General features: G+C 61.3%; 1 protein-coding gene across 2 annotated transcripts in view; it reads left to right on the forward strand.

Annotated features, from left to right (window-relative positions):
* The window catches only part of AXIN1 (axin 1), a 52197-nt gene that overhangs the window by 10525 nt on the left and 15292 nt on the right, over nt 1-26380 (forward strand). For both annotated transcript variants that reach the window (XM_080831138.1, XM_080831139.1), the window contains exons 3-4: nt 21513-21653; nt 24683-24779. In XM_080831138.1, coding sequence (XP_080687264.1) covers nt 21513-21653; nt 24683-24779 — 238 coding nt within the window. The remainder of the gene's footprint in view (nt 1-21512; nt 21654-24682; nt 24780-26380) is intronic.

A 26380-nucleotide genomic window follows, 5' to 3' on the forward strand; every position in this document is an offset into this window, starting at 1 on the left:
CGTGTGACTCGTGCGGCTGGACGGATCTCAGAGGAGCGGACCCGTGCTGGTCCGCAGCCATGGCGGTCTCGCGTCGGGAGCCGGCTCCTGTCACCAGCCTTGCCGGGTGGATGGGGGAGCGGGAAGCTTGTGCTTTCGCTTCACGACCGCTCACTCGAGGACTTCTCCAGGCAGTGTCTCGTGAGCTCAGCCTTCGGGTCTGGGGTGGCGGGACAGTAGCTGTATCTCCGCGCTCATCCGCACCCGGGGACGGTGAAGTGGCACCTGCCTGGCGAGGCGGTCGCAGGGCGTCGGCGTCAGGGCGCAGGGGCGGTCGGCCGGGCCGCGCGCAGCCGGAGCTCCGCACACCCGCCTCTTGCTCCGGGCTCCTCCTCTCGTGCTCCTCGTCGTCTGCTCGATGTTAGCGAAGTTGGCATCAGAACGACGGGTGGCTTCAGAGATGCGGATGACGTGTTCAGATTTTGATGTATTTCCTTCCAGGGAGGCGTGTGAATCCCCCACCCAAACCTGGTCCTCTTGTAGTCATTCTGGCCTCCGGGAGGGGCCCCAGAGCCTCGGATCCCTGCTCCCGTCCCCCCAGGTCCGGAACGGCGGCGGGGGCGGATCCCTGCCGACCTGCGCTGACCTTGTCCGCCGCTCGCGTGGGGCTCGGACTCACGACCCTGAGATCAAGGGTCGGATGCTCAACTGACTGTGCACCCCCCGCCCCGCCGGACGCCCCCAGTACAGAACCTCGCACGAGGCCCCTGTGTCTCCTCCCCACAGCGCCCGAGCCGACTCTCCTAAGTGCAGGTCTGATCACGTCCGCCCTCCTCCCAGCTCGGCTGGGACTTCCCGCCACGCCCGGACCCCTGCCCGAGCTCCCGCGGTGATTCGCGCCCGTGCTGGCCTCGAGCCTTCCGCAATGCCCGTCAGGGCGGTGGGACCGGCCTTTACGGTTTTAGGGTCAGTCTGAAGGCGCCTCAGCTCTGCCGCAGCCGCGTCAGACTCCGTGGTCTCGTGCTCTGCAGCAGCTTCCGCAGAGGCCCGAGGGACGCCTGCAGCCGGGGCCTCCTCGCCGCGGCCTCTCTCCCGGTCTCCCGACACAGGCGCGCCGGGAAGGGACGGGCTTGCAGGGGCCGGCGAGCGCTGCTGGGGCCCGGGGCCCTTCGCGGGGATGACGCGCCCCGGACTGCGACGCGCGGCTGCAGCTGTTCTGGGACAGCGCGGGCCCCGTGCGCTCGGCCTGGGGAGCCCTCCCGGAAGTGCGCGGTGCCTGCCGGAGGGTGGCCGCTCGGACCGCCCGTTCGCGTGCCCACTGCCGCGGAGGTTTCGGTTTGACTCTTCCTCCCCGGCCCTGTTGCCTTCTCCGCGGTCCTGGCTCCCGTCTGTGTCCTGCCTAGGAATGAGGAGGTGGGGCGTCCGGGTGTCCTGGCGGCTCGGCCGGCCGCGGGGCAGTGTCACGGCCTCTCTCCAGGCCGGGCCGGCGTGTGGAGGAGGGCGTCGGCCCGCGCTGCGTCCTGCGTCCCGTCTGTGGGGACGCTCAGTGGAGCTCCTCCAGGTCCTCTTCGAGCCTGTTCATTCTCGAAGAGCTTGGTCTGAGGAACCCGCCCTGTGTGTCTCTTCCGTCCCTCCGTGGGACTGAGGCCGGCCGCCTGACCTTGTTAAAATAAACTGCTTCGGCGTCTTTGGCGAGCCCACGAGAGAGGCTGTGCATAGGGCCTGTGGCGCAGAGTGGGGCTCAGCCGTGCCCTCCGCGGCCCCTCGGCAGTTGGCCTCCCATCGCTGGACGGCGTCCAGTGTTGGCCCCGGAGCCCTCTCTGTGAACCGCCGAGACTTCTGCTAGCAGCTGGACTTGGCTCTTCTGGCTTTAAGGGACAGGGGTGGCCAGGTGCTTGGGTGGGTGGCTCTAGCGCCCCAGCGGCAGGGAGCTCTCCGGGCGCCCCCGGAGCTTCTGCTCATCCACTTGGTGCTCTTGCAGCTGCTTAAATGTTTCCTGTTTGTTTTGCTGTGGATCCCGCCGGGCCTGGACTAACCGGCCTTCAGTTTGCAGGGCCAGTGTCTTCTCGTGAACCAACGTTTAAACGTTTATTTATTCATTTGAGAGAGAGAGAGCGCGTGCACTTGAGAGTGGCATGGGGAGGGCAGCGGGAGCCGGAGACAGAGAATCCCGAGGAGACTGCGCTGAGGGGGGAGCCCGATACAGGCTCGATCCCAGGACCCTGAGGTCACAGCCTGAGCCAAAATCAGTAGCTGGGCTCTTGACCGAAGTGAGCCACCCAGGCGCCCCTTGAACCAACATTTTAAAAATAACCAGACAGGAGAACGCAGCTGGCTCAGTTGGTAGAGCGTGGGGCTCTTGACCTCGCAGTGGTGAGTTCGGGCCCCACACTGGGTAGAGACTACTTAAAAAAAACTCGTGAAGAATGTTGTTTGCAGTGTTGCTTGTGATAGGTAACAAATGTCCGGCCGTGGGGCTGATTGCACAGGGATTCTTGGGGTTTTTTTGTATGGTTGGAGAACATAGGCTTTTTATTTTCTTGTTTTTGTTTATTTCTGTATTTTCCAGATTCCTATAAAACATTTATAGAAAGTATGCTATTAAAATACATACGAAAGTATGTTGCAAGAAGGTGTAAATTATATGCAGCTGTAGAAAAGCCTGTTTTTTTTAAAGAAGGATGCATGTAAATGTTTCCTTTTCATATGATCTTAGATTTTTTTTTTAAAGATTTTTATTTATTTATTTGACAGACTGAGATCACAAGTAGGCAGAGAGGCAGGCAGAGAGAGAGGGGGAAGCAGACTCCCTGCCGGGCAGAGAGCCCGATGTGGGGCTCGATCCCAGGACCCTGGGACCATGACCTGAGCCGAAGGCAGAGGCTCAACCCACTGAGCCACCCAGGCATTCCGGTGTTAGATCTTTTTAACGTTTGCTCTACTATAGCAGTATTTTAAATTAATTTTAATTTTTATGAAAAAAAATACGGAGGCAAGGAAGAACTCAAATAACACTAAAAGGCTGATAACTAAGGTTAGCTGTCCATGTCCTCTAGACTCCCTCACGCCCGGCCTTTCCAGGATGGCCACCTCCAGCTGTGTCCTGCCTCTCGTATGAGTCTGCTTAGCCCATCCCCCAAAACACCGCAGATGCAGGGGCTTAAACAGACATGTACTTCTTACAGTTCTGGTGGCTGGAAGTCCCAGGTCAAGGCCCCGGCAGGGAGATTTCTTGGCAAGGCCTCATCGTCTGCCTTGCACACCGCCGCTGTCTCACTGTGGGCGTGCGGGAAGGGAGCAGCTCCCTGCTCTGTCTGAGTGAGGACTCTATTGGGTCAGGGCTCCCCTCCTACAACCTCATTCAGTCCTCAGGACTCCTCTAGAGGCTCCCTCTCCAAATGCAGCCACACTGGGGTCAGGGCTCCGAAATGGATTTGGGGCTGGGTAGCCTCGCGGTCCCTCAAATCTGAGCCGTGCACCCACATTGCTGTCTTCACGCCGTCTCTACTAGGGGTCTCGCTCCCTGCCGCCTGTCCTAATTAGTAACACATCCTAGGCTTGGTTTAAGTCCATATTTGGTGTTTCCATTCCTGAGGTGGGCCAAGCGCTTCCTTTTTTGCACCATTTTTTGTTTATATTTTTGAATTTTTTTTTTTTTTAAGATTTTATTCATCCAGGGGCGCCTGCGTGGCTCAGTGGGTTAAAGCCTCTGCCTTCGGCTCAGGTCATGATCCCAGGGTCCTGGGATCGAGCCCCGCATCGGGCTCTCTGCTCGGCGGGGAGCCTGCTTCCTCCTCTCTCTCTGCCTGCCTCTCTGCCTAGTTGTGAGCTATGTCTATCAAATGGATAAATAAAATCTTTAAAAAAAAAAAAGATTTTATTCATCCATTTGACAGAGATCAAAAGTAGGCAGAGAGGCAGGCAGAGAGCCCGACACGGGGCTCGATCCCAGGACCCTGAGACCATGACCTGAGCCGAAGGCAGAGGCTCAACCCACCGAGCCACCCAGGCGCCCCTGTATTTTTGAATTTTAATAGCTGCATTTCCCCCATTGATTAGTTATTTCACTTTCTGACATAAATCTTCCCTTACACTGTATCAACTTTAAAAAATGCTTGTGAATATATTTCTCTGCATTATTCCAAAACCTGTCAGATCAACTGTCTTTCGGAGACGTGTCCCCCGAAACTGTTCCTGTTCCCACCCCCACTGACATGGTTCTTCTTCAGGCATGCTTTGTGACTTCCGTGTCACTGGCATGTGACAGCCGTGTGGTGCCCCATGACCGCCCCATGGGTGCTGCGTGACTGCTGCGTGATGGCCCCTTAGGTGCCGTGTGACCCCCCCCCGTGACTCCTGCGTGACCACCCCGTGACGGCTGCGTGACCGCCCCGTGACGGCTGCGTGACCGCCCCGTGACGGCTGCGTGACCGCCCCGTGGGTGCTGCGTGACCGCCTCGTGGGTGCCGTGTGATTGCCCCGTGACTGCCCCGTGGGTGCCATGTGCCTGACCAGGGGTGCTCTGTGACTGGCCCGTGGGTGCTGGGTGACTGCCACGTGACTGCTCTGTCCATACCCTGTGACTGCTGTGTGGGTGATGGGATGCCCCGTGGGTGCTGCATGACTGCCCCTTGACTGCTCTATGGTGCCATTGGCCTCTGTGTCACTACTGTGTCAGTGCTGTCTGGTGTTGTGTGGCTGTCATGTGGTGCTGTGCTGGTCTGTGTGTGGGAGAGATTCAGTGGGTTTATAATCCAGTTGAGGTGATGTGCAGAAGTTAAAGCCTGGCGTGCCTGGGTGGCTCCGTGGGTTAAAGCCTCTGCCTTCAGCTCAGGTCATGATCCCAGGCTCTCTGCTCAGCGGGGAGCCTGCTTCCTCCTCTTCCTCTGCCTGCCCCTCTGCCGGCTTGAGATATCTCTCTCTCTCTCTCAGTTAAATAAATAAATAAACTCTTTAAAAAAAAAAAAAAAGGTTAAAGCATTTGCACCATTGTCTCCTTTCTTACAGCGTTGCACTGGGAGGCCGGACTCCATTCTGTTTATACTCCGATGGCTGTGGCTTCCCCTCTCTGAACGTGGCTTGAGTGTTGTATCCGCGGTGCTGTCTCACAGAGGCTTAACCCACTGAGCCACCCAGGTGCCCCTGCTGTTTCCTGTTACTTAGAAGTTGGACCATCTGGAATGAGCCTTTAAATTTTAAATCTCTTGGGGCGCCTGGGTGGCTCAGTCATTAAGCATCTGCCTTCGGGTTGGGTCATGATCTCAGGGTCCTGGGATCGAGTCCCACATCACTCAGCGGCAAGCCTGCTTCTCCCTCTCCCCCTGCTGGTGTTCCCCCTCTTACCATGTTTCTTTCTCTGTCAAATAAATAAATAAAATTTTAAAAAAATAAATTTTAAATATCTTTTTCTCCTATTTTCCATTTCTTTTTGTTGTGTTTTCTGATCTTTTTGTTAAGTGTTTTCTGAATATATACTCTAATGTACTTTTTCTGCTCATGGGTCAACATTTATAAATTTTCCTGGAGATGTTAGTTATAATTTTTTTTTCATTAAAAAAAATTTTTTTTTGACAGAGATCACAAGTAGAGCAGCAGGCAGAGAGAGGAGGAAGCAGCCTCCCTGCCGAGCAGAGAGTCCGATGCGGGGCTCAACCCCAGGACCCTGAGATCATGACCTGAGCTGAAGGCAGAGGCTTAACCCACGGAGCCATCCAGGCGTCCCTACATTTTTTCTTTTATAAGCTAGATATGGTTAGTTTTTTAAAAACCCGGGTTATATCCTTTTAATTGGTATAGCGTATTTATATTTAACATAATTACCGTGACCGGAGCTGAGGGCAGATGCTTAACCGTCTGAGCCACCCAGGCGCCCCAAAGTAGGGATTTTCTTAAGAGAAATGGATATGACCTAAATTATTAGGTCAGTCACACAGCATATGGTATATGTCAAGTATAAATTCTGGGTCTTTTGCATATATTTCATTTAAAAGTTGACTTTACTAATTACTGCAAACATTTCTAGGATTTTCTTTGTGTTCTGAATTACCTCGCTTTTGTCCATCTTAGTTTTTGCCCCATTCCCTGTGGGACAGAGATGACTGGGTGGATCGGTGGCCAAGGTCGCCGCTGGGGAAGTTTGCTGAGCAGCGAACTCGGGTCTCGGCCGACTCAGACTCCGCTCCCCCCGGGCCCCGTGCGTGCGGGCCAGTGTGCGTGTCGCAGCGCCGCGCTGCTGTGCTCCGCGGCCGGCTCTCTCCCGCGGGCGGGGGACGCGGGTGTTTTGAGCCCGGTCCTTGATACCTTTGCAGGGGGCGGGGCAGAAAGCGGGGGCCCGCGGCTGCACCTGTGCCGGGGCCCTCTGCCCCTCGCCTGGAGCTCCCGGCGCCGCGGCCCGGCTTGCCGTCCAGGCGCCCGCGCGGCCCGCTGGTGCTGAGCAGCGGGCGGCCCCACGCCGTGCTCTCAGGTCGAGGTCGGCCTGGGCTGAGGCCGGTGGTGGACGGGCCCTGCCGGACGGCCCGGCCGTGGAGAGAGCGGGATCGAAGGAATGTCAGACCTGGACCTTGGTGCTTTGAAGCTTCATTCGCCAAGGAACGTCCGGGTCCGTGGCGTCCGGGGCGCTGTGCTCGGGGGCTTTAAAGAGGCGAACAAAGCGGGGCCGGGAAGAGTACCCCGGCCGCGCTCGCGCACCGGTCCCTGCGCTGTCCGCTCGCCTGCGGGCACGTCGGGCGGGTCCTTTGTAGTTTGGCTTTCGTGTTAGGTGGCCCTGTGAAGGTCATTTGGATAAAGTAAAACCCTTTAGAGGGAAAACCCTTCTGAAACACTGTGAGAGAAAACGCATGAGCAGAAGAATCCAGCAACCCTCACAGAACAAGCCCCCTAGCGATTTTCTGCTTCTGCTCTGGGTTTTTGCTGTTTGCATGGAGGCTGCTTCTCGGTGCTCAGTGCAGAGGCCAGACAGGTTTCCTGCAGGGGTTGGGGCTGCGGGACGGACAGCCTGTCAGCTTGGTCTTGAGAATTACCTGATGACACTAAGAAGTGAAGAGGGTGACCCGAGGCTTGGAATTCGTGGTGGCTACACCCAGGGAACAAATCAGAGTTATGGCTGTGGCTAGATTCATAAGTGTTTTTATTTATTTATTTAATTGACAGAGATCACAAGCAGGCAGAGAGGCAGGCAGAGAGAGGGGAAGCAGGCTCCCCGCCGAGCAGAGAGCCCGATGCGGGGCTCGATCCCAGGATCCTGAGATCATGACCTGAGCTGAAGGCAGAGGCTTAACCCACTGAGCCACCCAGGCGCCCCACGGTCTGCCGTTCTGAAATTAAGAGTCTCCAGTGTCTCGTGGTTGTCCGGCTCACGTCTGAAAGGCCTCAGAGGGTTGGGTGCAGGTAGAATCCCCGTCAGTCACTGCGGACCGCCTGCTGTCTGCTGGGAGCTGTCATTTCTCAGTGTGTGCTGCCGCCTCTCCGCACTCGGTGAAGTGTGATGGGCAGTTCTGTGGAACTGGTGGATTCACTGGAGCTTTGGTCTGAGGGGTTGGGGGCTTCCCAGAGAGGGCAGTACTGGGTGTGGGCTGACCCCCTGAATGAGAGCTACATTCTCATTGTAATGAGAAAAACTCGTTAACAACTACAGTAGGAGATTCTGTAAAATGTTTATTGTCCCACTTGTTAGTCTACTTCTTTGGGACACCTGCGTGGTTCACTCATTTAACAAAAAAGAGCCTTTTTTTTTTTTTTTTCCAATCTCCAACTTCCTCTCCAAAGCTTGCTTTTTTTCTTTTTTTTTTTTAAGATTTTATTTATTCATTTGTCATAGAGCAAGCGCACACGCACAAGCAGAGGGAATGGTGGACAGAGGGAGAAGCAGGCTCCCCGCTGAGCAGAGAGCCTGATGTGGGGGACTCGATCCCAGGACCCTGGGACCATGACCTGAACTGAAGGTACCTGCTTAAAAGACTGAGCAACCCAGGCGTCCCAGAGACAGCACTGTTCTGTCTAGATCACTCTGGAGGCCTCTTGGCACGCATGAATCCTTAGGTCCCCAGTGAAGCCAGGGTCCCAATCGCCGTGGCCCTCCGTGTGCATCTCCCACAGTTGTTGGGAAGAACTGCCGGTTTCAGGAGCACAGCTGTGTGTAGGAAGTGTGGCGTGGAGGGAATGGTCCCCAGGGCTCCTGCCTGACGGCCTCTCAGTCTGGGGACCTGTCCTCCAGAGCCTGAGCTCGTGCGAGGATCTCATGCTTCTGATCTCAGAGCCTCCCGTCTGGTCTGTTCGCCTTTGTGTGGACTCTCACGGGAAGTTAGGTGGAACGGCGGATTTTAACCGCTGCCTGGAGGCTTTCCCACCCCGTGCTGCTTTCTCTGGATGCGAGGGACCCAGTGCCTGGACAGCACGGTCGTGGTCTATACGGAGGACTTTCTGTGTCATGTGCTGACCCTCGGCAAATGCCGTGAGCGCCGTTCCTGAAGACATTGGGGATCTTCCTAAGGCTGCGAGTGGTCATTGTCATTCCACTGGCAGCTTGACCAAGGTCAGTGGCTAGGGAGTGGCGCTGAGGGGAATTTGGCCCTGGGGGGCGGGGGCAGGCTTCTTCTGCGCACCTCTGGCCGTGGGGGGCAAGTGTGAGGGGCCAGCCGGTGGCCCCCAGCTCACTCTGTGCTGTGCATGTTCACGGAACAAACATCCTCCCCTCTTACTGCTTGATTTTGACCACAAAGGGCCTTTGATATGTTGCGCCGCTCAGACCCTGTGTCAGGCGGGGTACGCCAACTGTAGAGATAAATGAGGTGCCGGCCGGAATGTGTAACTGTGGGCAGCCGTGTGCCCAGGTAGCAGGATGGCTGAGCAGGGAGTTCTCACCTGGAGCCTCCCTCTCCTCCCACCGCCAGTTATCTCTGCGTGTTGTCGCGGGGCGCGTGTGCTCCCTGGTCTCTGTGTCCGCGGAAGGCTGTCTGTCCAGCCTCTGGCCACACCTGCTCCCACCCCCTGTGCTGACCCCAGGGGTCTGTCATCTCCGGCTCACGATGGATGTGTATGTGGGGGCGTGGAGGGGAGTCCGTGTAGACGCTGTTAACCTTGGCTGGTAGTTTGTGTAGAGGCCAGATTTCTGATTTTTGCATAGAGCACGTAAGGTGGAGATTTTTATAGCTGACATTGGCCTGATTTCTGTCATTTCTAGTGTAAACTTGTTGATGTTTGGTTGCAAGGAGAGTTACTTGTTTTACAAGGATAATACCTACGTGTGAGTGTGGGTACCGTGGCCTGATTCGTCTCTGCTGCCGGAGAAGCACGGAAGTGGGTCTTCTCTGGGGCCGGTGCTCTGCATTTCGTAAAGAGGTTCATTTGAAATGAGGAAATGTGCATCCCAACCCTTCTGGCGCCTTTGTCTTGGCCATTTCTTCATGGTGTTGTAGGCTCCATTATGGGAGAAGACGGAACTCTCGGAGCACGCCGCTTGGTTAGGAAGCCGGCCCCTCCTTCCTTCCTCCTAAGGGTTGGTCCTGGGAGTAATGCCGGGATGCCGGGCAGAACCTCGGCCGAAGGCTGGCCGTGTGGCTCTGGGTGTGGGTGGTGATCTCACTCGGCGGTTGGCTCCTTGAGGGTGGTGGAGAAGAGCTCTGGCTTGGAGGCCCCCACGCACCTCTGGGTCTGGACCACACTCCCTCCCAGTGGGAAGGTGCACGTGTGGGGAGGGTGCTGGTCTTTGCCCGCTGTGCAGTGTTGTACACTTGTGAGGAACCTGTGTTAGTGCAGGAAGTTGAGGCCCGGCCCAGGGGGCCATGGCTGGGCGTGTGGAGAAGCCAGTGATGGCGCCTGGAACGCACGGTGCCACCTGGCAGAGAGGGGACGGTGCTGATGAGAGCAGAGCGTGCACAGATGGCGGAGCAGACGTGCCCAGTGAAGGGAGCCAGACGAAAGGGAGCACGTGGCTCGCTGTGTGGTGCCCTTTATACAGAATTCCCGCTGGTGACCTTGGGGGGGAGGGGACCACCCAGAGGACTTCTGGAGGGGCGCAGGGAAACATGGGGCTGAGGGGTGCACTTGCTGTCTCGATTGCGGCAGCGGTTTCGCGGGTGTGGGGGTGTCACAGGAGTCATCACAGTCTGTGCTTCAGTGACGTGGTGTGTGGAGCATCACGCTTCGGTAAAGCTCTTTCTAGACAGCAGTCTCCATGCCTTCCGCTAAGGGAGCGAGACTCTTAGGACCAGAGAACGGCGTCTGCAGAGCCATGGCGGTGGGCTCCTGCGTCTGGCCACCGTCCCTTGGGTCTCACTGAGGCCCAGGCTCTGGGGAGGGACTGGGGCGTCGGGAGCTGCCTTGGGCAGGAGGTTGCTTGGTGATGTGTTATTGGTGTTCTCGCCTGGCCTGGCTGTGACTCCTCGGGCGCACGTTGGCGACAGCCCTGGCAGCGCGTTTGAGTTCAGGATGCCCCTGCCCTTCGGTTTTGTGGAGGTGAAGGGAGTGGCACTGACGGGTTGCTATGTTTTTAGTATAAATTACTACTTGTCTTGTCAAAATAGTTATCAGCCAAATTTATTTCATAGGCTAATGTATTGTTTCGGATCCTGTGATGGCACGGGGTAGGGTCCTAATGACATTACTTCCAGTGGTTGGTTTGTTTTTTTTTTCAATTAATTAATTTATTTGTCAGAGAGAGAGAGAGCGAGCGTGCGAGCATGCACAAGCAGGCAGAGGCAGAGAGAGAAGCAGACTCCCTGCTGAGCAAGGAGCCTGATGCAGGACTTGATCCCAGGACCCTGGGATCATGACTCGAGCCAAAGGCAGCGGCTTAACTGACTGAACCACCCAAGCGTCCCACTGCCAGTGTTTTTTTTTTTTTTTTAATATTTTATCTATTTATTTGACAGAGATCACAAGCAGGCAGAGCAGCAGGCAGAGAGAGAGAGGGAGAAGCAGGCTCCCCGCCGAGCAGAGAGCCCGATGCGGGGCTCGATCCCAGGACCCTGGGATCACGACTCGAGCTGAAGGCAGAGGCTTTAACCCACTGAGCCCCCAGGCGCCCCACTCCCAGTGGTTTTTATCAAGCTTCGGTTCTTGCATAAAGTCTGGTCAAACACCATTGACACGTCAGTGTGGAAGCTGCCGTGGCCACATGGTCCCTGCACATGACACAGCCGTGGCCACATGGTCCCTGCACATGACATGGCCGTGGCCACAAGGCCCTTGCAGGCCCCACCAGATGAGCATCTGCTGAGTGGTGTCTGTGCCTGAGTCGCTTTCCAGTGACAGTTTGTTTCCTGAGGTGCTTTTCAGCCCCGTCCTGGGCCTTGCATGCACACGGCCGCCCCCTCCCCAGGAGGCCCAGGAAGGCTCATGCACGAAGGTACACTCGGCATGACTAGAACCCTTGGTGAGGGGCCTTGTACTTGCCTTGATTCATGAGATGATCAGGAACTTCCCTCTGACTCAGCCACCCACGCACCCGTGTCCATTAATGTTTTGTATCCTTAAGTGGATTTAACCATGTTGTCGTCAGGTGTTTGATGACAAAGGCCTGAATTCCAGGCATGTGGTTCTACAAGCCTGAGGTTTCTTGAATTTATGGGTGTATTTATAAAATTTTTTTGTTTTTAAAGTTTCTGTTTATTTATTTGACAGAAAAAGAGAGAAAGCACCAGCAGGTGGAGCGGCAGGCAGAGGGAGAGGGAGCTTAAGCAGGGGGAGCTGGAGCAAGAGAAGCAGGCCCCCCGCCGAGCAGGAAGCCCGAAGCGGGGCTCGATCCCAGGACCCTGAGATCACGACCTGAGCTGAAGGCAGAGGCTCAACCCACTGAGCCACCCAGGCGTTCCTTACGGGTGTAGTTAGGGATGTTGTGAAATGGCTTGAAGCGTGACCTATTTCTAAATTTCTATTTTATTTTTATTTATTTACTTTTTAAGTAAACTCTTTGTCCCAGTGTGGAGCTTGAACTCGTGGCCCGGAGACGAAGAATCACACAGTCTCCCAAGTGAGCCAGCCAGGCGCTCCTGGGCTGGTCTTCTCACTTTGCAGAAATCACCTCAGCGTTGGTTCCTTCTGGTTAGTTCAGTTAGAATCCACTGATGTGGGGCATCTGGTTGGCTTAGTGGAGCGTGCCCCTCTTGTTCTTGGGGTCCTGAGTTTGAGCTCCCAGTTGGGCATAGAACTTTCTCAAGACAGATGAAAAGGTAAACAAAGTGAGCTTACAGTTAGCGCCGTGGTCTGGAGTCCACTCGGCAAAGCAAGCGCACCTTTGCGTTTGCTGAGGCCAGGCGGAGAGCCACTAGCCCGGTGCGTGTAGGGTGGAGACTGTTCCCGTAACTCTCTGTAGGACGTCACAGGGCGGCCCGGGACTGGTTAGGACCGGAAAGCCGCGTTCAGCAGAGAGACGGAGCCTTGCGCGGGGGGAGAGGAGCACACAGGCTGCAGACAGCCGCGTTCTCAGAGGGGAGGAGCTGGCTGGGAGCATCGTAGCGGTCAGTTTGGGGACAGTCCAGTGTGGCCCGATGTGACCGCAAGTAACTCACCGTGGCCCAGGACCTGTGTGCGCCTGTGCCGGGGACTGTCCCTTGCTGCACGGCCGCCTGGAGGTGAGGGAGCGTGGTGGGTCGCCCGGGCCTCTCCAGGGGTGGCCTTGGTGTCACGTCTGTCCACGCGTGTTTGGTGCCGTGTCCGAAGCCCGCAGGCTGCCCCGGGCGGAGTGCGCCGGGGACGAGAGGGCCGCCGTCACGCTTCCTTGCGCTCCCGTGGTCGGCTTCAGTCACGGAAGCTGCCTGAGGGAGGCGGCTTAGCTCTGTCCCGCAGCGGGCGGATGGGGCAGGGGTGTCCCGGGGCAGCGGCCCGAGGGTCTGGCCGCCCTGTGAGCTGCCTGGATGGAGGGACAGACGGCGAATCCTGGGACAGCGGCCGCTTCAGCGTGGTGGCCTCCCTGCGGTGCGGCAGCGGCCGCGACTCCGGGGCTCACGGGGCAGCCCGGTCGGCGGCGCTCTGGCTCGGGGGCAGGTCGGTCGGAGCGAGGCAGAGCCCCCCCGGCAGCCGGGCCGCCGCCTCGGCCCTTCCTGCCCCTCAGCCAGCTTGGCCATTCACAAGTAAGAGAGGACAGCTTCCTTCTCGTTCTTTCTAGAGAGGGCGAGCGGGCGCTCGCAGACACGCACGCGCAGGGAGGGATGGGGCGAGGGCAGGGGAGAATCTCCAGGGGAGGCCGGGGCTCGCGACCCTGGGATTGTGCCCCAAGTCGAAAGCGCCAGTCGGTCGCTTCGCTGGCGGAGGGCCCCCGGCGCCGCCAGAGGTGACCGCTTCGGGGTGGGAGCCCTTTCCCTGACTCCGGTGCCCGGCCTGCCCGCTGGGGCCGCCCGCTGTTCTGTGTCTCCCGGCTTCCAGGCCGGGCCCCCACCTCACCCTGTCCCCCGCTTTTACTTCCATCTGAGAGGCCACGTCCCCGGCTCCCCAGACTCTGGTGACGCCCTCTGCCCTGAGAGGCACGACTGAAGCGCCCGCCCTGCTCCCAGGGCGGAGGGCCTGGCCCGGCTTGGCTTTGCGCCTTGCTCGCCCTCCCGCCTGCGTTTTCTTCAGCGGCTCCCGGGCCGGCCCGGCCTCTCCTCCGCGTGCTGGTGTCGGCAGCGGGGACGGCGGAGGCCCGGCGCGGGAGCGCGCGTTCGCGGCTCTTCCTCCGTGGGCGCGCGGCTCGCGGGGCGGGCGGCGGGTGCGCGCGGCGGGGGAGCCCGGCGCCGGGCAGGGCAGGACGCGGACGCCCGCTCGCGCTCGCTCTCGGCTCTTCGTGGGTACCGTCCTTCCCAGAGATTCCGTAACTCTGCGGGCTCCGACGGAAGTTTCACAGGCGCAGAAGCAGAACCCGGCGCCCCGGCTGCCTCCCGCATTGTTGCGGGGGCGCCGCGTCTGGAGCGAGGCCCCGACTTGCCCCCGCCCGGCGCGCGGGGCCGCGGGGTGTGCCGGAGCCTCTGTCGCTGGTTTGGTAGGTGAGGACCTCCGGCGCGGTCCCAGGACGAGCGAAGGGAGGGCGCGTGGGCCCAGCTGCCGGCGGGGAGGGGCGGGCGGGTGCTAACCCGGTCGGTCCTGGCGCTGGCTGCGCTCAGACGGGCCTCTGGGTGTGAGCAGGGCACGTGGAGGAGGCGGCCAGCGCCGGCCACCGTTTGCACAACGAGGTCTTCTGCTTTCCTTCTGCCTCGAGGAGTTTGAGGGAAGAGCCACGGGAGAAGGTGCTCACAGCCCCTGCTTCTCCCTGCCTGATCGAAAGGGGCACTTGGTGCTTTGGGGGCTGGGGTCTCGCGACCAGCCCTCTGCCGAAGCAGCTGTGGTAGCCGCCTACACGCCACGCGGCAGGGGTGGGTGAGGTGTGCGAGGCCTGGGGGCGACAGGCTGGCCTCGGAGGGGTCACCGTGGAGGTGACAGGAGCCTTGGGTTCATACATTGTTCTCTGCACTTCTGTACAGACAGGCATGTCTTGGGATCGAAGATGTGTTCAAGAACTGACCAGGCTAAACAGAGAGGGGAAGACTCAGGGCGCAAACTCCCGGGGGGGGATCTCTAACTCCGAGGTCAAATTTGGGGAAATTTGGGTTTCCTTTGTCAGCTCGCAGGGCTGGGGCCCCACCTCCCAGCTCCGAACCAGGGCTGCTTCTGCGCTGGGCCAGGTGCCCCGAAAGCAGGACTCAAAGCCAGAGTCCCCCTCGGAGGTGGGCCTCCAGCCAGCTTCGGGGGCTCTGGCGTCTGGCAGAAAGCGCTTCATCCAAACCCACGGCGACTCCCGTGGCAAACTGTAGCAGCGGCAGGTCCGCGGCGACGGGTGGTCACGCACAGAGCGGGGGCCCCCGGAAGCAGTTGCCAGGGTCAGACCTCGGCAGAGCTGCAGACATGGGGTGTCGGACAGCCTGTGGGACGTAAGCTCCCTCCTCCCGGGGACCCGGGGCTCCCTGACGGGCTCTCCAGACGCCAGGAGAGCGAGCAGCCACACAGATCTTCTAGGCTGTGGCGTGAGAGGGTCCCCGCTGGCTGCCCAGTCCCCCAGCCCCGGGTCACCCCATGGCAGGCACCCCACCGCGCGGCCACCGCGTCTGGAGGCTGTACGTGGAATCTGTGGAGTCTGACTACGTTTGGATGGCACGTGTGGCCAGTGGCCACCCTAAGGCCCACAGCCCAGATACGAAATCGCACGGAGAGCCTGAAGAGATGAGCCCATCAGAGGGGGAGCCAGAAGGAGTCACCCGCAGGGCAGCAGGGAAGAGCAGGAGGGGACCCCGACACCGTCACACAGACTCAGGAAGAAATGACCTTCGAGGAGCAGCCATTGGTCCCACAGTTTGCAGGAACAGACAGTCATGGCCCACGGGGCTCTGTGCACCCTCCCAGAGGGGCCTCCCCACAGACAGGGGAAGGCCTGACGTGCTCACGTGGTCACGTGGGTGAATAAGAACTGCTCGGTACAGAGGCGACCACAGTCGCGTTTTGGGCTTCAGAACACGCCCACATAAGGAGTTCAGGCCCGCGCCTCGAGCGCTTCACGGCCAGAGACACAGGTGAGTGTTGCCCCACTGCCTGGGGGCCATAGAACCGCCCGGAAGGAGCAGGTGTGAGCCGACCTGAGGCTCTGCGCACACCTGGCACGGGTTCCGTGGCACTAGCGCTCGAGTACTGATGCGCCGGTCTACACTGCAGAGAAGGGCTTGCGCCTGCAGCTGCCCGTGTTGATCAGGGGCGGGGCTTGTGGCCCATGTGGTGCTGAGCGCAGTGCCAAGGTCAGGGTCAGGACATGGGCGTCGTGTGCAAGGGGCTGGTTCACGGTGTCTGTGCCGGGTGCCGCTGAGGACACAACCACGGAGACAGCTGGGATGGGGGGTCAGAGCAGGGACATTAACGGTGATTCATTTCAGATGCGGGAAATAAACAGACCAGAGGAAAGAAGGAGGCCGTGTGGCTTCCTTGGCCCATTAGCCACGAGGCCCACCTGTCACCTGAGCTGACCAGGGACCTCCTGACTTGCTAGGAAAGGCAGTGTGGGGACATTGGTGTCCCTCCAGACCGACGTGAATGCGAGAGGCCAGTGGGGCCAGCTTGTCAGCCCGGCGTGCAGAGCTGCTGCGGGACAGAAACCAGTGCTTTCCTGGAATGCTGAGCGCGCTTCCGGGTGAGACCCGGGAGGCACAATCTCCGTGTCAGAGCAGCCGGGGCCCAACGGGGACGCTAATACCATAGATGCCTGAATTTCTGAGAAAAAAATCACAAGACCGTCACTCAAGGACGCTTGACTGAGGGGGTTGACAGGAGTGTCCTTGTGGGGCGAGTGCTCAGGTGCAGGCTGCAGGCGGATGGGGGGTCCGAGTGGTTTTTCCTCCCGAATAGGGGGCAGGTTAGGCCGCAGAGGGTTTCGAGGAGGCAAGAGCTCTCACCTCAGGTGGAGAAGCAGGCGGGTTGGGGCACACCTGCTGCTGACAATCGCTAGAAAGTTTGAGAACTATTTTTCATTTTTATTTACATTATTTTTTTACAGAGAGGGAAGGGAGCAGGGAGGAGCAGAGGCGGGGGGGTGGAATTTTTTACAGATCGGATTGAAGCAGGGTGCTTGTGCGACTCCGCCAGTGCGGCACCCGAGTCTTGGTTTCGCTCAGGTGGGGGTCTCAGAGGGTCCTGAGATCCAGCCCGATGTCAGGCGCTGTGCTGGCCTTGGGCTCTGTTTGATCTTCTCCCTCCCCTCACTTGTGCATCTGTTCTCTTCCTGTCTTTCTTTCAAATAAATAAAATCTTGAAAAAGAAAATAAAAAGGTGTGGCGAGTGAAGCCAGTGGGAAGGAGTGGCGGTCGCACGCAGGGAGAAGGGACCCAGGTAGGCGAGGTGGAAAGTGCTGCTGGTGCTGGGCTCGGAGAGCCACAGTAGGACGGCGACACAGTTCCTTGTCCTCTGGGTTAGCAGCTGGTGTCGCGTCCGTGTCGGACTCAAGTTGCCCTTGTCCCATGGGTGTCCGGGCTCAGCGCGGGGAGGGCACCCCTTTGGTCCCAAGGCGGGTCCGATTTCCCTTTCCTTCCGCCAGCGCACAGGGGTCTGTAGAAGCCCGTGTCCACCTCCGGGAGCGCGTCTCCAGAGCATGACGGTCCCGGGGGGTCACCGGAGACGGCACAGGCCCCCGTGCGGGTCACCGCGGGGAGCGTCGCAGCAGGAGCCGGGACTGTCTTTGGGGCCGAGGCTCGCCGGGCGGCGGGCGGCCCCTCGTCTGTCGTGCTGTCCGCGGGGAGGAAGCGAGGAGCCGCCGCGTCCGGCCGCCGCCGTCACCCGCACGGGGACGTCGGACGCGCGGGGCAGGCGCTCCAGCCCGAGCCGCAGCGGTCGGACGGCGGAAGGCAGGACGCGGGACGCGCGGAGGCGGCGTCGCGGGGAAACTGCAGACGCTCGTTCTCGAGGCCCGGGAAGGCCCAGCGGACGGGATCGGCGGGTCGAGTTCCCCTGCGCGGAGGACGCGCGGCGCCCGGCGGGCGGCCCAGGAGCGACCCCGCGGCGGGACGTGCTCCCGGCGGGCGGACGGCTGGTGCCCGGAGCCCCCGTCCTGCGACCGGGAGGGGACGCGCGCCCCGCCCCGCCTCCGCTTCCTGGCGGTCCCGCGGGAACGCGCTTTCCCCCGCGCCGCGTCCTCGCACGCCGGAGCGCTCTGGCCCGCGAAGCCCCGAAGCCCGCGAAGCCCCGAAGCCCCGAAGCCCGCGAAGCCCCGAAGGCCCGAAGGCCCGAAGCCCGCGAAGCCCCGAAGCCCCGAAGCCCCGAAGCCCCGAAGCCCGCGAAGCCCCGAAGGCCCCAAGCCCCGAAGCCCCGAAGCCCGCAAAGCCCCGAAGCCCGCGAAGCCCCGAAGCCCCCGAAGCCCGCGAAGCCCCGAAGCCCGCGAAGCCCCGAAGGCCCCGAAGCCCGCGAAGCCCCGAAGGCCCCAAGCCCCGAAGCCCCGAAGCCCGCGAAGCCCCGAAGCCCGCGAAGCCCCGAAGCCCCCGAAGCCCGCGAAGCCCCGAAGCCCCGAAGCCCGCGAAGCCCCGAAGGCCCCGAAGCCCGCGAAGCCCCGAAGGCCCCAAGCCCCGAAGCCCCGAAGCCCGCGAAGCCCCGAAGCCCGCGAAGCCCCGAAGCCCCCGAAGCCCGCGAAGCCCCGAAGCCCCGAAGCCCCGAAGCCCGCGAAGCCCCGAAGGCCCCGAAGCCCGCGAAGCCCCGAAGCCCGCGAAGCCCGCGAAGCCCCGAAGCCCGCGAAGCCCCGAAGCCGGCGAAGCCCCGAAGGCCCCGAAGCCCGCGAAGCCCCGAAGGCCCCGAAGCCCGCGAAGCCCCGAAGCCCGCGAAGCCCCGAAGCCCCGAAGCCCCGAAGCCCCGAAGCCCGCGAAGCCCCCGAAGCCCCCGAAGCCCCCGAAGCCCGCGAAGCCCCGAAGCCCCGAAGCCCGCGAAGCCCCGAAGCCCGCGAAGCCGCGAAGCCCGCGAAGCCCCGAAGCCCGCGAAGCCCCGAAGTCCGCGAAGCCCCGAAGCCCCGAAGCCCGCGAAGCCCCGAAGGCCCCGAAGCCCGCGAAGCCCCGAAGGCCCCAAGCCCCGAAGCCCCGAAGCCCGCGAAGCCCCGAAGCCCGCGAAGCCCCGAAGCCCCCGAAGCCCGCGAAGCCCCGAAGCCCGCGAAGCCCCGAAGGCCCCGAAGCCCGCGAAGCCCCGAAGGCCCGAAGCCCGCGAAGCCCCGAAGCCCGCGAAGCCCCGAAGCCCCGAAGGCCCCGAAGGCCCCGAAGCCCGCGAAGCCCCGAAGCCCCGAAGCCCGCGAAGCCCCGAAGCCCCCGAAGCCCCCGAAGCCCGCGAAGCCCCGAAGCCCGCGAAGCCCCGAAGCCCCGAAGCCCCGAAGCCCCCGCCGCGGGCCGTCTCGGCGCCGGCGCGCAGCGTTACCGTCTCGAAGGTCCGCGGCTGACGCGAGGGCAGGAGCGCCTCGGCCTTCCTCGTCGTCCCTCGGGCCCGCGCTCTGCTCGCCCGCCGGCGCGGTCGTTCGCGGCCCCGCAGCGGCGGCCGGAGACCCGGAAACCCTCTCTGTCTTGCCTTTTGCCTTAACGGCGGACGCTGTTTCCGTGAGTGGCGTCTGCGGCCGGCGTGGGCCGCGAACCCAGCGCGCCGCGGTCGCCACGCGCGGGCCCCGGGGAGCGGCGCGGCCCGAGACGGACCCTCCGCGCGCCGTCCCGCGGGCCGTGGTTCCGGACGCCCGGGGCGAGGCCGAGGCCGGGGGCGCCGCGGCCGCGCCCGGTGCGCTCTGGGGCCTGGGCCTTCCGCGCCGGCCGCTGTCTTCTCTTCGACGTGAGGGTCTTTCCCCGCCCGGCCGAGCGGGGGCTTGTGGAGCGCTGCCCGGGTTCGGCCTTCTTCACGGAGACGGACAGACGGGGGAGTCGTCCGCTTAGCGCCGGGCCGGCCGGGCGGCGGGAGTGGCGGTTGCGCCGGGGAAACGCCGCCCTGCGGCCCGAGGCGCCCGGCCGGCTCCGGGGGTACGTGCGACTCTGGCCCTCCGGGTGGCGAGTTCGAGCCCTATGTTGGGCCTAGAGGCTCGTTTAAAAAACAAAGTAAAAATAACATCTCGCTGCTCTGCAGGCTCAGCTCGTTTTCTCTGCCTCAGGTCAGACGTCTAGGCGCAGCGTCAACAAACGGGACCAGGGACAGGCGGCCCTCCTCGCTGCCCACATCCCCACCCCCTGCCGCGAGCCTCTGGCCAGACCGTTCTGATAGCCCTCACCGCCCTGCCTCGGCCGTCCCTCAGCTGGAGCTGGTTCTGGCCTCCACGGGCGCCTCAGGCTGCGGTGGGTGGATCGGGAGGCCCGGCGAGCTGGAGGACAGTGACTGACCGCTCGCTGGCGTGGGGATGTGCAGCTGGTGCGGGAGGGATGTGGCCGTGTCGCTGGCCTCCCTCCCTCGCCGGCTGGCATTCTGTTGGTGTCTGAGGCCTCAGGTGCTGCCCCTCCTGAGACCGCGGGTGCCCAGGCCCCCGGGAGAGTTGGCCCCACCTGGTCGGGCCTCTCCAGGGACGGGGTGCCTGGCCCAGCCCCGCACAGCCGGTGGGACGGGCGTTCAGGATACTAAGGCGCCCAGTTCCAAGTCCTGTTGAAGCATCTTTTCTCACTGTGTGGGTGGTTGGGATTGGGGCTTCCAGAAAGTTCTGTCGATCTGCTGACCGTTGTCCACAGGGCTTCTGTCAGCTGAGCAGCAGTCTGGTCTCCCTCCTTCCGCACTGAGGGAGGCACGAGTTCATCCCAGGTCCCCAGCACTCGGTGCAGGCTGTTGTCCATCCATGTGACAAGTGTTTGGGTCCTGTTGTCAGAAGCGAGGCTGGGGCTCGAGGCGTGAGAGTCACTGAGCACCCGAGGTGGGTACCCCAGCCACCAGGAGGGCTCGACGGGCCCCCGTCGGGAGAACTGTGCTATCGTGTGTCCCTTGGCCCAGGACTGGTGTGTCGCGGTGTGAGGACGGCCTTTGGGGGAGGTGGCGTGGGAGCAGAGTCTAGACGGGAGGAGAGCGCAGCCTCCAGAAAGGGGCGCGCGAAGGGAGGACCAAGATGGGCTTTGGAAATTACTCAGAATGAGGTGGATTATTCAGTATTTGGTGCTAACAACAGACTCTCCGTTTGGATGCAAGGGAACGAGGTAGATAATATACCCACCATTTTAGGTAAAGTTCTAAATTAAAAAAAAAAATTTGGAGCATTTGGGGAAAAATAAAAGAGTACAGTTTTAATCTTGGAATGAGGCAGGCCTGCGAACTGAGATGCAAAAGAACCTGTGAAGGAAAAGCTTGGTAAGTCCGATTTTGTAGACATGAAGACTTTTGTGTGACCAAAGTTAGCCTAAACAAAGTAAGAAAAGTGACACTTAGGGAGAAAGTGTATTTTACACGTGTACCTGAAAGTTGACAGTAAGAATGTTTCTGGGAAACTCCTGAACATCCCAGTGGAGAGCGGATGAAAGGCATGAGCAGGTGACTGAGGGGAGACAGGATGTCAATGGTGCCACCCCATCGTCTCTGCAGACTGAAACCTGGCGGTACATTCCGGCCAATCTGTGTGTGGTCCCAGTGCCCCGAAGGGGGAGGAAGTGACCAGAAGGCAGCATGACACATACTGTCCTCTCCTGTCTCGCATGTTCCGTCCTATGACAGCTCTTGGACGTGTGCACGAGAGTCCTGGCTGCCTCGACCTGCGGTGTCCTCACGCTCTTGGGGGAAAGGACGTGAGGTCGAGGACGCCGGTGACACTGCTGCCTCTGGAGTTGGGGTTTACTCCGCAGCAAGTCAGCCTGCAGAGCGCACATGTCCCGCTGTAGTTAGACGGCGGCCTGCGTGCTCACCTGGGCATGTGCGTAAGTGCACAGGAAGGATCTGGAAGATGCCCGGGGCTTAAGTGGTTGGTGTGGGAAGAGCAGCGGCCAGAGGCAGGACGGAGACCCCGGCCCTCTGTGCTGTCTCTTCTGGAGGCCTTGCGCGTGCGGTTCAGGAATCAGACGTCTAGGTGACTCTCAGGAGGTGGGGGAGCACCACGTGGTGTCGGGCTGCCGCTGACATTTGCTCCCTGTCCACAGGTGCGGGTCCTGGCGGGAGCCTGTCAACCCTTACTACGTCAGCTCCGGCTATGCTCTCGCCCCGGCCACGAGCGCCAACGACAGCGAGCAGCAGAGCCTGTCCAGCGACGCTGATAGCCTGTCCCTCACCGACAGCAGCGTGTGAGTCCCCTCCTCTCGGGCGCATCCTGTGCTGTCCCCAGCGGGGTTTGTCTTCCTGGAGAACGTGTGGTCCCCCCCCCCCCCCCCCGCCTCTGGTACACAGACAGGCTGCGCTGCCAGGAGGATCACAAAACACCCTGAGTTTGCGGTAGCTGCTTCTCCCTGAGGCCAAGGCTGCTGTGACCTTCGAAACCAGGAAAACCGGTAGGGGGGGGTGGCTGAGCAGGGCCGGTGTGGCGCCCAGGGTGCTGGCTGTGCGGGGTCCCTCTCCGTCGGTTCTTTCCCTCGCTGTGCCACATCTCGTGCCCGCGCAGACTGTGCGCGGGAGCTGGGACGACAGGAGCCGGACGGCAGCTGGTGCCGCTGGGTCTGTGCCGGCCCCAGTGCCCAGAGGACTGGGATAGCGGTGGGGGCCGCGTGCGTCCCAGAGGCCTCGGCGACTGTCGGGAGCCACCTGGAGCCTCCGTGTCCCTCATTGGCCACAGGGGACCTCATTCTCCCATTGTTCTCTCCGGGGGAGCCTTCCCTTTGTGGAAAAGAACTTGTTTTCTGACACTCTGCTTTGGTTTTTGGCAAGTGGCTTTTTGGGACCCAAATGCACATCAGAAGTCCAGTGGTGTAAGAGTCTGTGTGGTCACATCAGGGCGTGGCCCGGGCAGCCTGCCAAGGTCATTTGGGGTCATGGCCGCCCAGGAACGTCAGATTTACCCCACTTCAGTCACCTGACTGTCTCTGACAGGATGTCCCCGGCCGGGGCCGGGGCTGGCGGCCGGACCCTGACACTCTCCACCACCATCAGGGCCGGAGGAAAGCCTTTGGCGGGATAGCAAGCAGGTGTGAAGTGTCCCCGCACCCCGACCCCGGGACCGCAGGGACAGGAGCCGCCACCGTCAGCTGGCCGTCGGGGTGTCCGCCCCCAGCCAGCTTCTTTCTTCACGTGAAAGAGTAGGGTCCCTAAACCCGTCTTTCTCTAGGGAACCTGTCCGAACACTGTGGCCCCACCTCGGAGGCTGTCCCCAGCGTGTGCTCTTCTTGGCCTGTGTCCACATGTTCTCCCCACGCTGCCTCGGGGTGTGCAGGCCCGGCCAGCTTGCACCGTTGCTGGGCCACACCAGCCAGCCCCGCGTCGCGTCTGGAACCCCTTCTCTCCTCCTCTTTGGGGACCACGTGGTGGCGACATCACGAGATGGGTCTGTCCCCATCATTTCATTCTCTCAGATGAAACGTTGACGTGTGTTTAGCAGCGTCCTGCTGGAGCGGACCGTGGTTCTGGCTCTCGCTCCGACCCCCACAAGCGGTGACAGCTTGGGAGCGGGACTCTGTAGCAGCTGGTTCTCTCTTCCCTGAAACTGGCACTACAATGAAAATTAATTGGCCAGCACGTGTTTTCTTGAAAAGTCTCGTAATTCTAAGAAAGGACGTCCATTTGCTAAAGGAAAGAACTCAAGCTTTTTTTTTTTTTTTTTTAAGATTTTATTTATTTGACAGACAGAGATCACAAGCAGGCAGAGAGGCAGGCAGAGAGAGAGGGGGAAGCAGGCTCCCACTGAGCAGAGAGCCTGATGCGGGGCTTGATTCCAGGACGCTGAGATCATGACCTGAGCCGAAGGCAGAGGCTTAATCCACTGAGCCACTCAGGCGCCCCAGAACTTAAGCTTTTAAAATATTTTTCTTTTCCTGATGCTCTCTTCACCTTGGTTTACACCAAGACCCAGAAGTGTAGGGACAGTCAATTTGCATCACAAGATGCCTCAATATACATCAGAGGCAAAAAGTAGGGGTGTGTGTTCTGTCCAGATTCTGGCCCCTGGGGCAGCTGCCCCGCCTGTCAGCCGCCCAGTACGAGCAATGGCTTGGCTTGCTGACTTCAAACGTGGGTGTCCAGGGACAGCGTCTGACCGCAGAGCCGTGTGGAATTGAGTGCCCGTCAGAACGTAGGAGAAGCAAGGAATCGGGTGGCTCAGGAAACCCGAACAACCCCGTGTGGGCATGTCAGGACGTTTCGGGTGCGTGTGACTCCCCTGTTCCTTGACACCCGAGCCCGTAAGTGCCCCTGCTGAGCTGCTGAGGTAGTCACACTGCACACCCTGCCGGGGCCCTGACATCCGGGTAAACTGAGGCAGTCAAGAGAGACACTGTCCCAGCCTCCTCCTACCTCGCTCTGAACCAGAGTGCAGCCTTTGCACCTAGATGAGGGCTCAGCGGCAGAGCATCATGAGAGGCGAGTGTGGCCTAGGGAACTGCCAACGAAGCCGCTGACTGGGGGGTGTGGGGCTGCCCGGGACCGGGGTCAGGACACACTGGGCACTCGGTGCTGGCCCCGTGGGACAACTGCACAACAGCTGCTAAAGTGAGATCAGCATGGTGGCTGCATGTACATGCCCTCAAGTCAGGGCAGCAGGGCTCAGACACGCCCTGGTGCCCCAGCACCCCCCACACCCCCCCACCGCCGGGGCCGTGCTTGGGAAGGAGGCGGGAGTACACAGCTCTTGACGGCACCCAGGGCAGGCTGGGCAGGCCAGGGTCCTCCGACAGCCAGACAATGTAAAGACCCCTGCGTTCCAGCCATCAGAGTCCTTCAGTGAGAAGGAGACAGGGACGCAGAGAAGCCGTCCTTGGTGGGCCTCGTGCTCTGCCGGGCATCGTCATGTGCTCTGGGCTCCCGTTAGCCACTCTGCCTCCCAGGGCAACGGGTTGGCTTGCTTTTTTCTTTCTTTCTTCTTCTTTCTTTATTTTAAAGATTTTATTTCTTCACCTGACAGCGCACAGCAGGGAGCAGAGGGCGAAGGAGCAGCAGGCCCCCACCGAGCAGGGAGCCCGACACGGGGCTCATTCAGGGTCCCGGGAGCGTGACCTGAGCCGAAGGCAGACGCTTCACCGACGCAGCCCCCCCGGCGCCCCGAATAAATAGACCTTTACAAGCAGGGGAGAGACCGCGCCGAGCCGCGTGGCCGCGCCGCAGGGAACGCCAGCTGGGCGGTCTCGCTGCGCTGTCCGGGTGCTCACGCGAGGCTCTCTCTCCCGCGCAGGGATGGAGTCCCGCCGTACAGGATCCGCAGGCAGCACCGCCGGGAGATGCAGGAGAGCGTCCAGGTCAACGGGCGGGTGCCTCTACCTCACATCCCCGTAAGTTCGCTGCCCGGCCGTCCCCTCCCCGTCATTGAGGTCATGGGTCACCGGTCCTCCTGGACCGTGTCCGTCCCTTCTCCCCGGGGGCTCCGCCTGGCCGCTGGGGCACTGGGCGGTGGGAGTGGCCCTTGGCTGGCATCCTGGGAGCTCGGCTCACGTCCAGGCCCAGCACATGGTCCCGTGCGGTCCCACCCCGCAGGCTGGAGAGGACATTGGGGCGGCTTGTAGGTCCAGCCGGCCGGGTCCCTGCCAAGGGGCAGGGAGGGCCTGACGGAGCACCCGAACCACCAGGCAGCCTTTGCCCTTCCTGGTGAGTGAGGGGCCTCTCCTTAAGGTGGGACAGCGGCTCTGAGCCCATCACTGGCTTGATGCTGGGCCCGGCCCCTCGTGGGCCTCCTGAGTGCAGTGTGGTGACCCTTAGCGACCCCAGTCCCAAATTGCTGTGAACACTTACTGTGGAAGCTGCCCCTGCGTCCCCTCTCAGGTGCAGACAGTAAGGTGGCTGGGTGTCCTGACTGGGCGCCGCAGGCCGGGCGTTCTGTCCCCACCAGCAGAGCTCCCGCGTGGGTGAGGGGAGGGGAGCTTCCCTCACTCTGGCCCACCGGGTGAGCCGCAGGGACTTCCCGGGGAAGAGAAGGGAAGTTTGCGGTGGCCTCCAGCCCCGGGGATGCCTGCGAGCACCTATCGGCAGTTTCCGAGCAGGGTCCGCGCACACCCGTCTGTGGTCAGGGTTCCTCGGTTAGGGTCTCTTCAATTTCCAGACAAGAAAAGTGACGGTTGATGGTCGAGAGGAAGGGAGGTGGGTACGCCCTTACTTCTGAGGCAAGGGCGGGCCAGCGTCTGTCACCTCCCAGTCCAGCCTTGGCACGGCCGATTTGGTCTCAACCAGGCACAGACGGGGTCTGCTTGGGGGGTAGAGGGAGATGCCACGGGGAGCGTGTGTGTGTGCGCGCTCGCCTGTGCGTGGCTGCGAGGGGCCTCTCTGGGCTCCCTCCCGGGGAGCAGGTCCCGCCTGCGTGTCTCGGCTCTGCTCCGTGGACACCGGAACTCAGAACTGGGTCTGGGCAGGGAAGCGGGAGGAGTAACCCACGTCCTCGAAGGGAAGGGAGTGAGCGGACACAGGGCCACATGGAGGCGCTGCCCCGTCCCCAGGGCCCAGCTGGAGCGTCCGGCGTCGTGGCGGTGCGAGACAGACAAGGGCCCTGTGCTGAGGGCCAGGGCCCTCACGTCCTCCCACGCAGTCCCTCACAAGTATCTGCTCTCAGTGGGAAGAAGCCGCTTCTGCGATGGGACGGATGGATGCTGCCTGTGCGGACGGTGAAGAGGGCCTCGCTCCCCCCCCCAGGGGCCTCATGCTGGGATGGCGCCAGGACACAGCGCAAGTTGAGGGCCCCCATGCCCAAGAGCTGGCTTTAGATTTCCGTACCTCACAGGGTCCTGAAAGCCCAGGGGAGACGGGCGCAGAGAAGCAGCCCAGCCGAGCACCGCGGGCCGCAGCGGGGAGGAAGAGAAGCAGCGTGGGGCCCGCGTAGCCTTGGGGGTCTGGGGTGCCTGTGGCAGGAGGCCCCAGCGGGGGACACCTGCCGTCAGGTTCCTGG

The sequence above is a fragment of the Martes martes genome (genome assembly GCF_963455335.1).
Source record: "Martes martes genome assembly, chromosome: 18".
NCBI lineage: Eukaryota > Metazoa > Chordata > Mammalia > Carnivora > Mustelidae > Martes > Martes martes.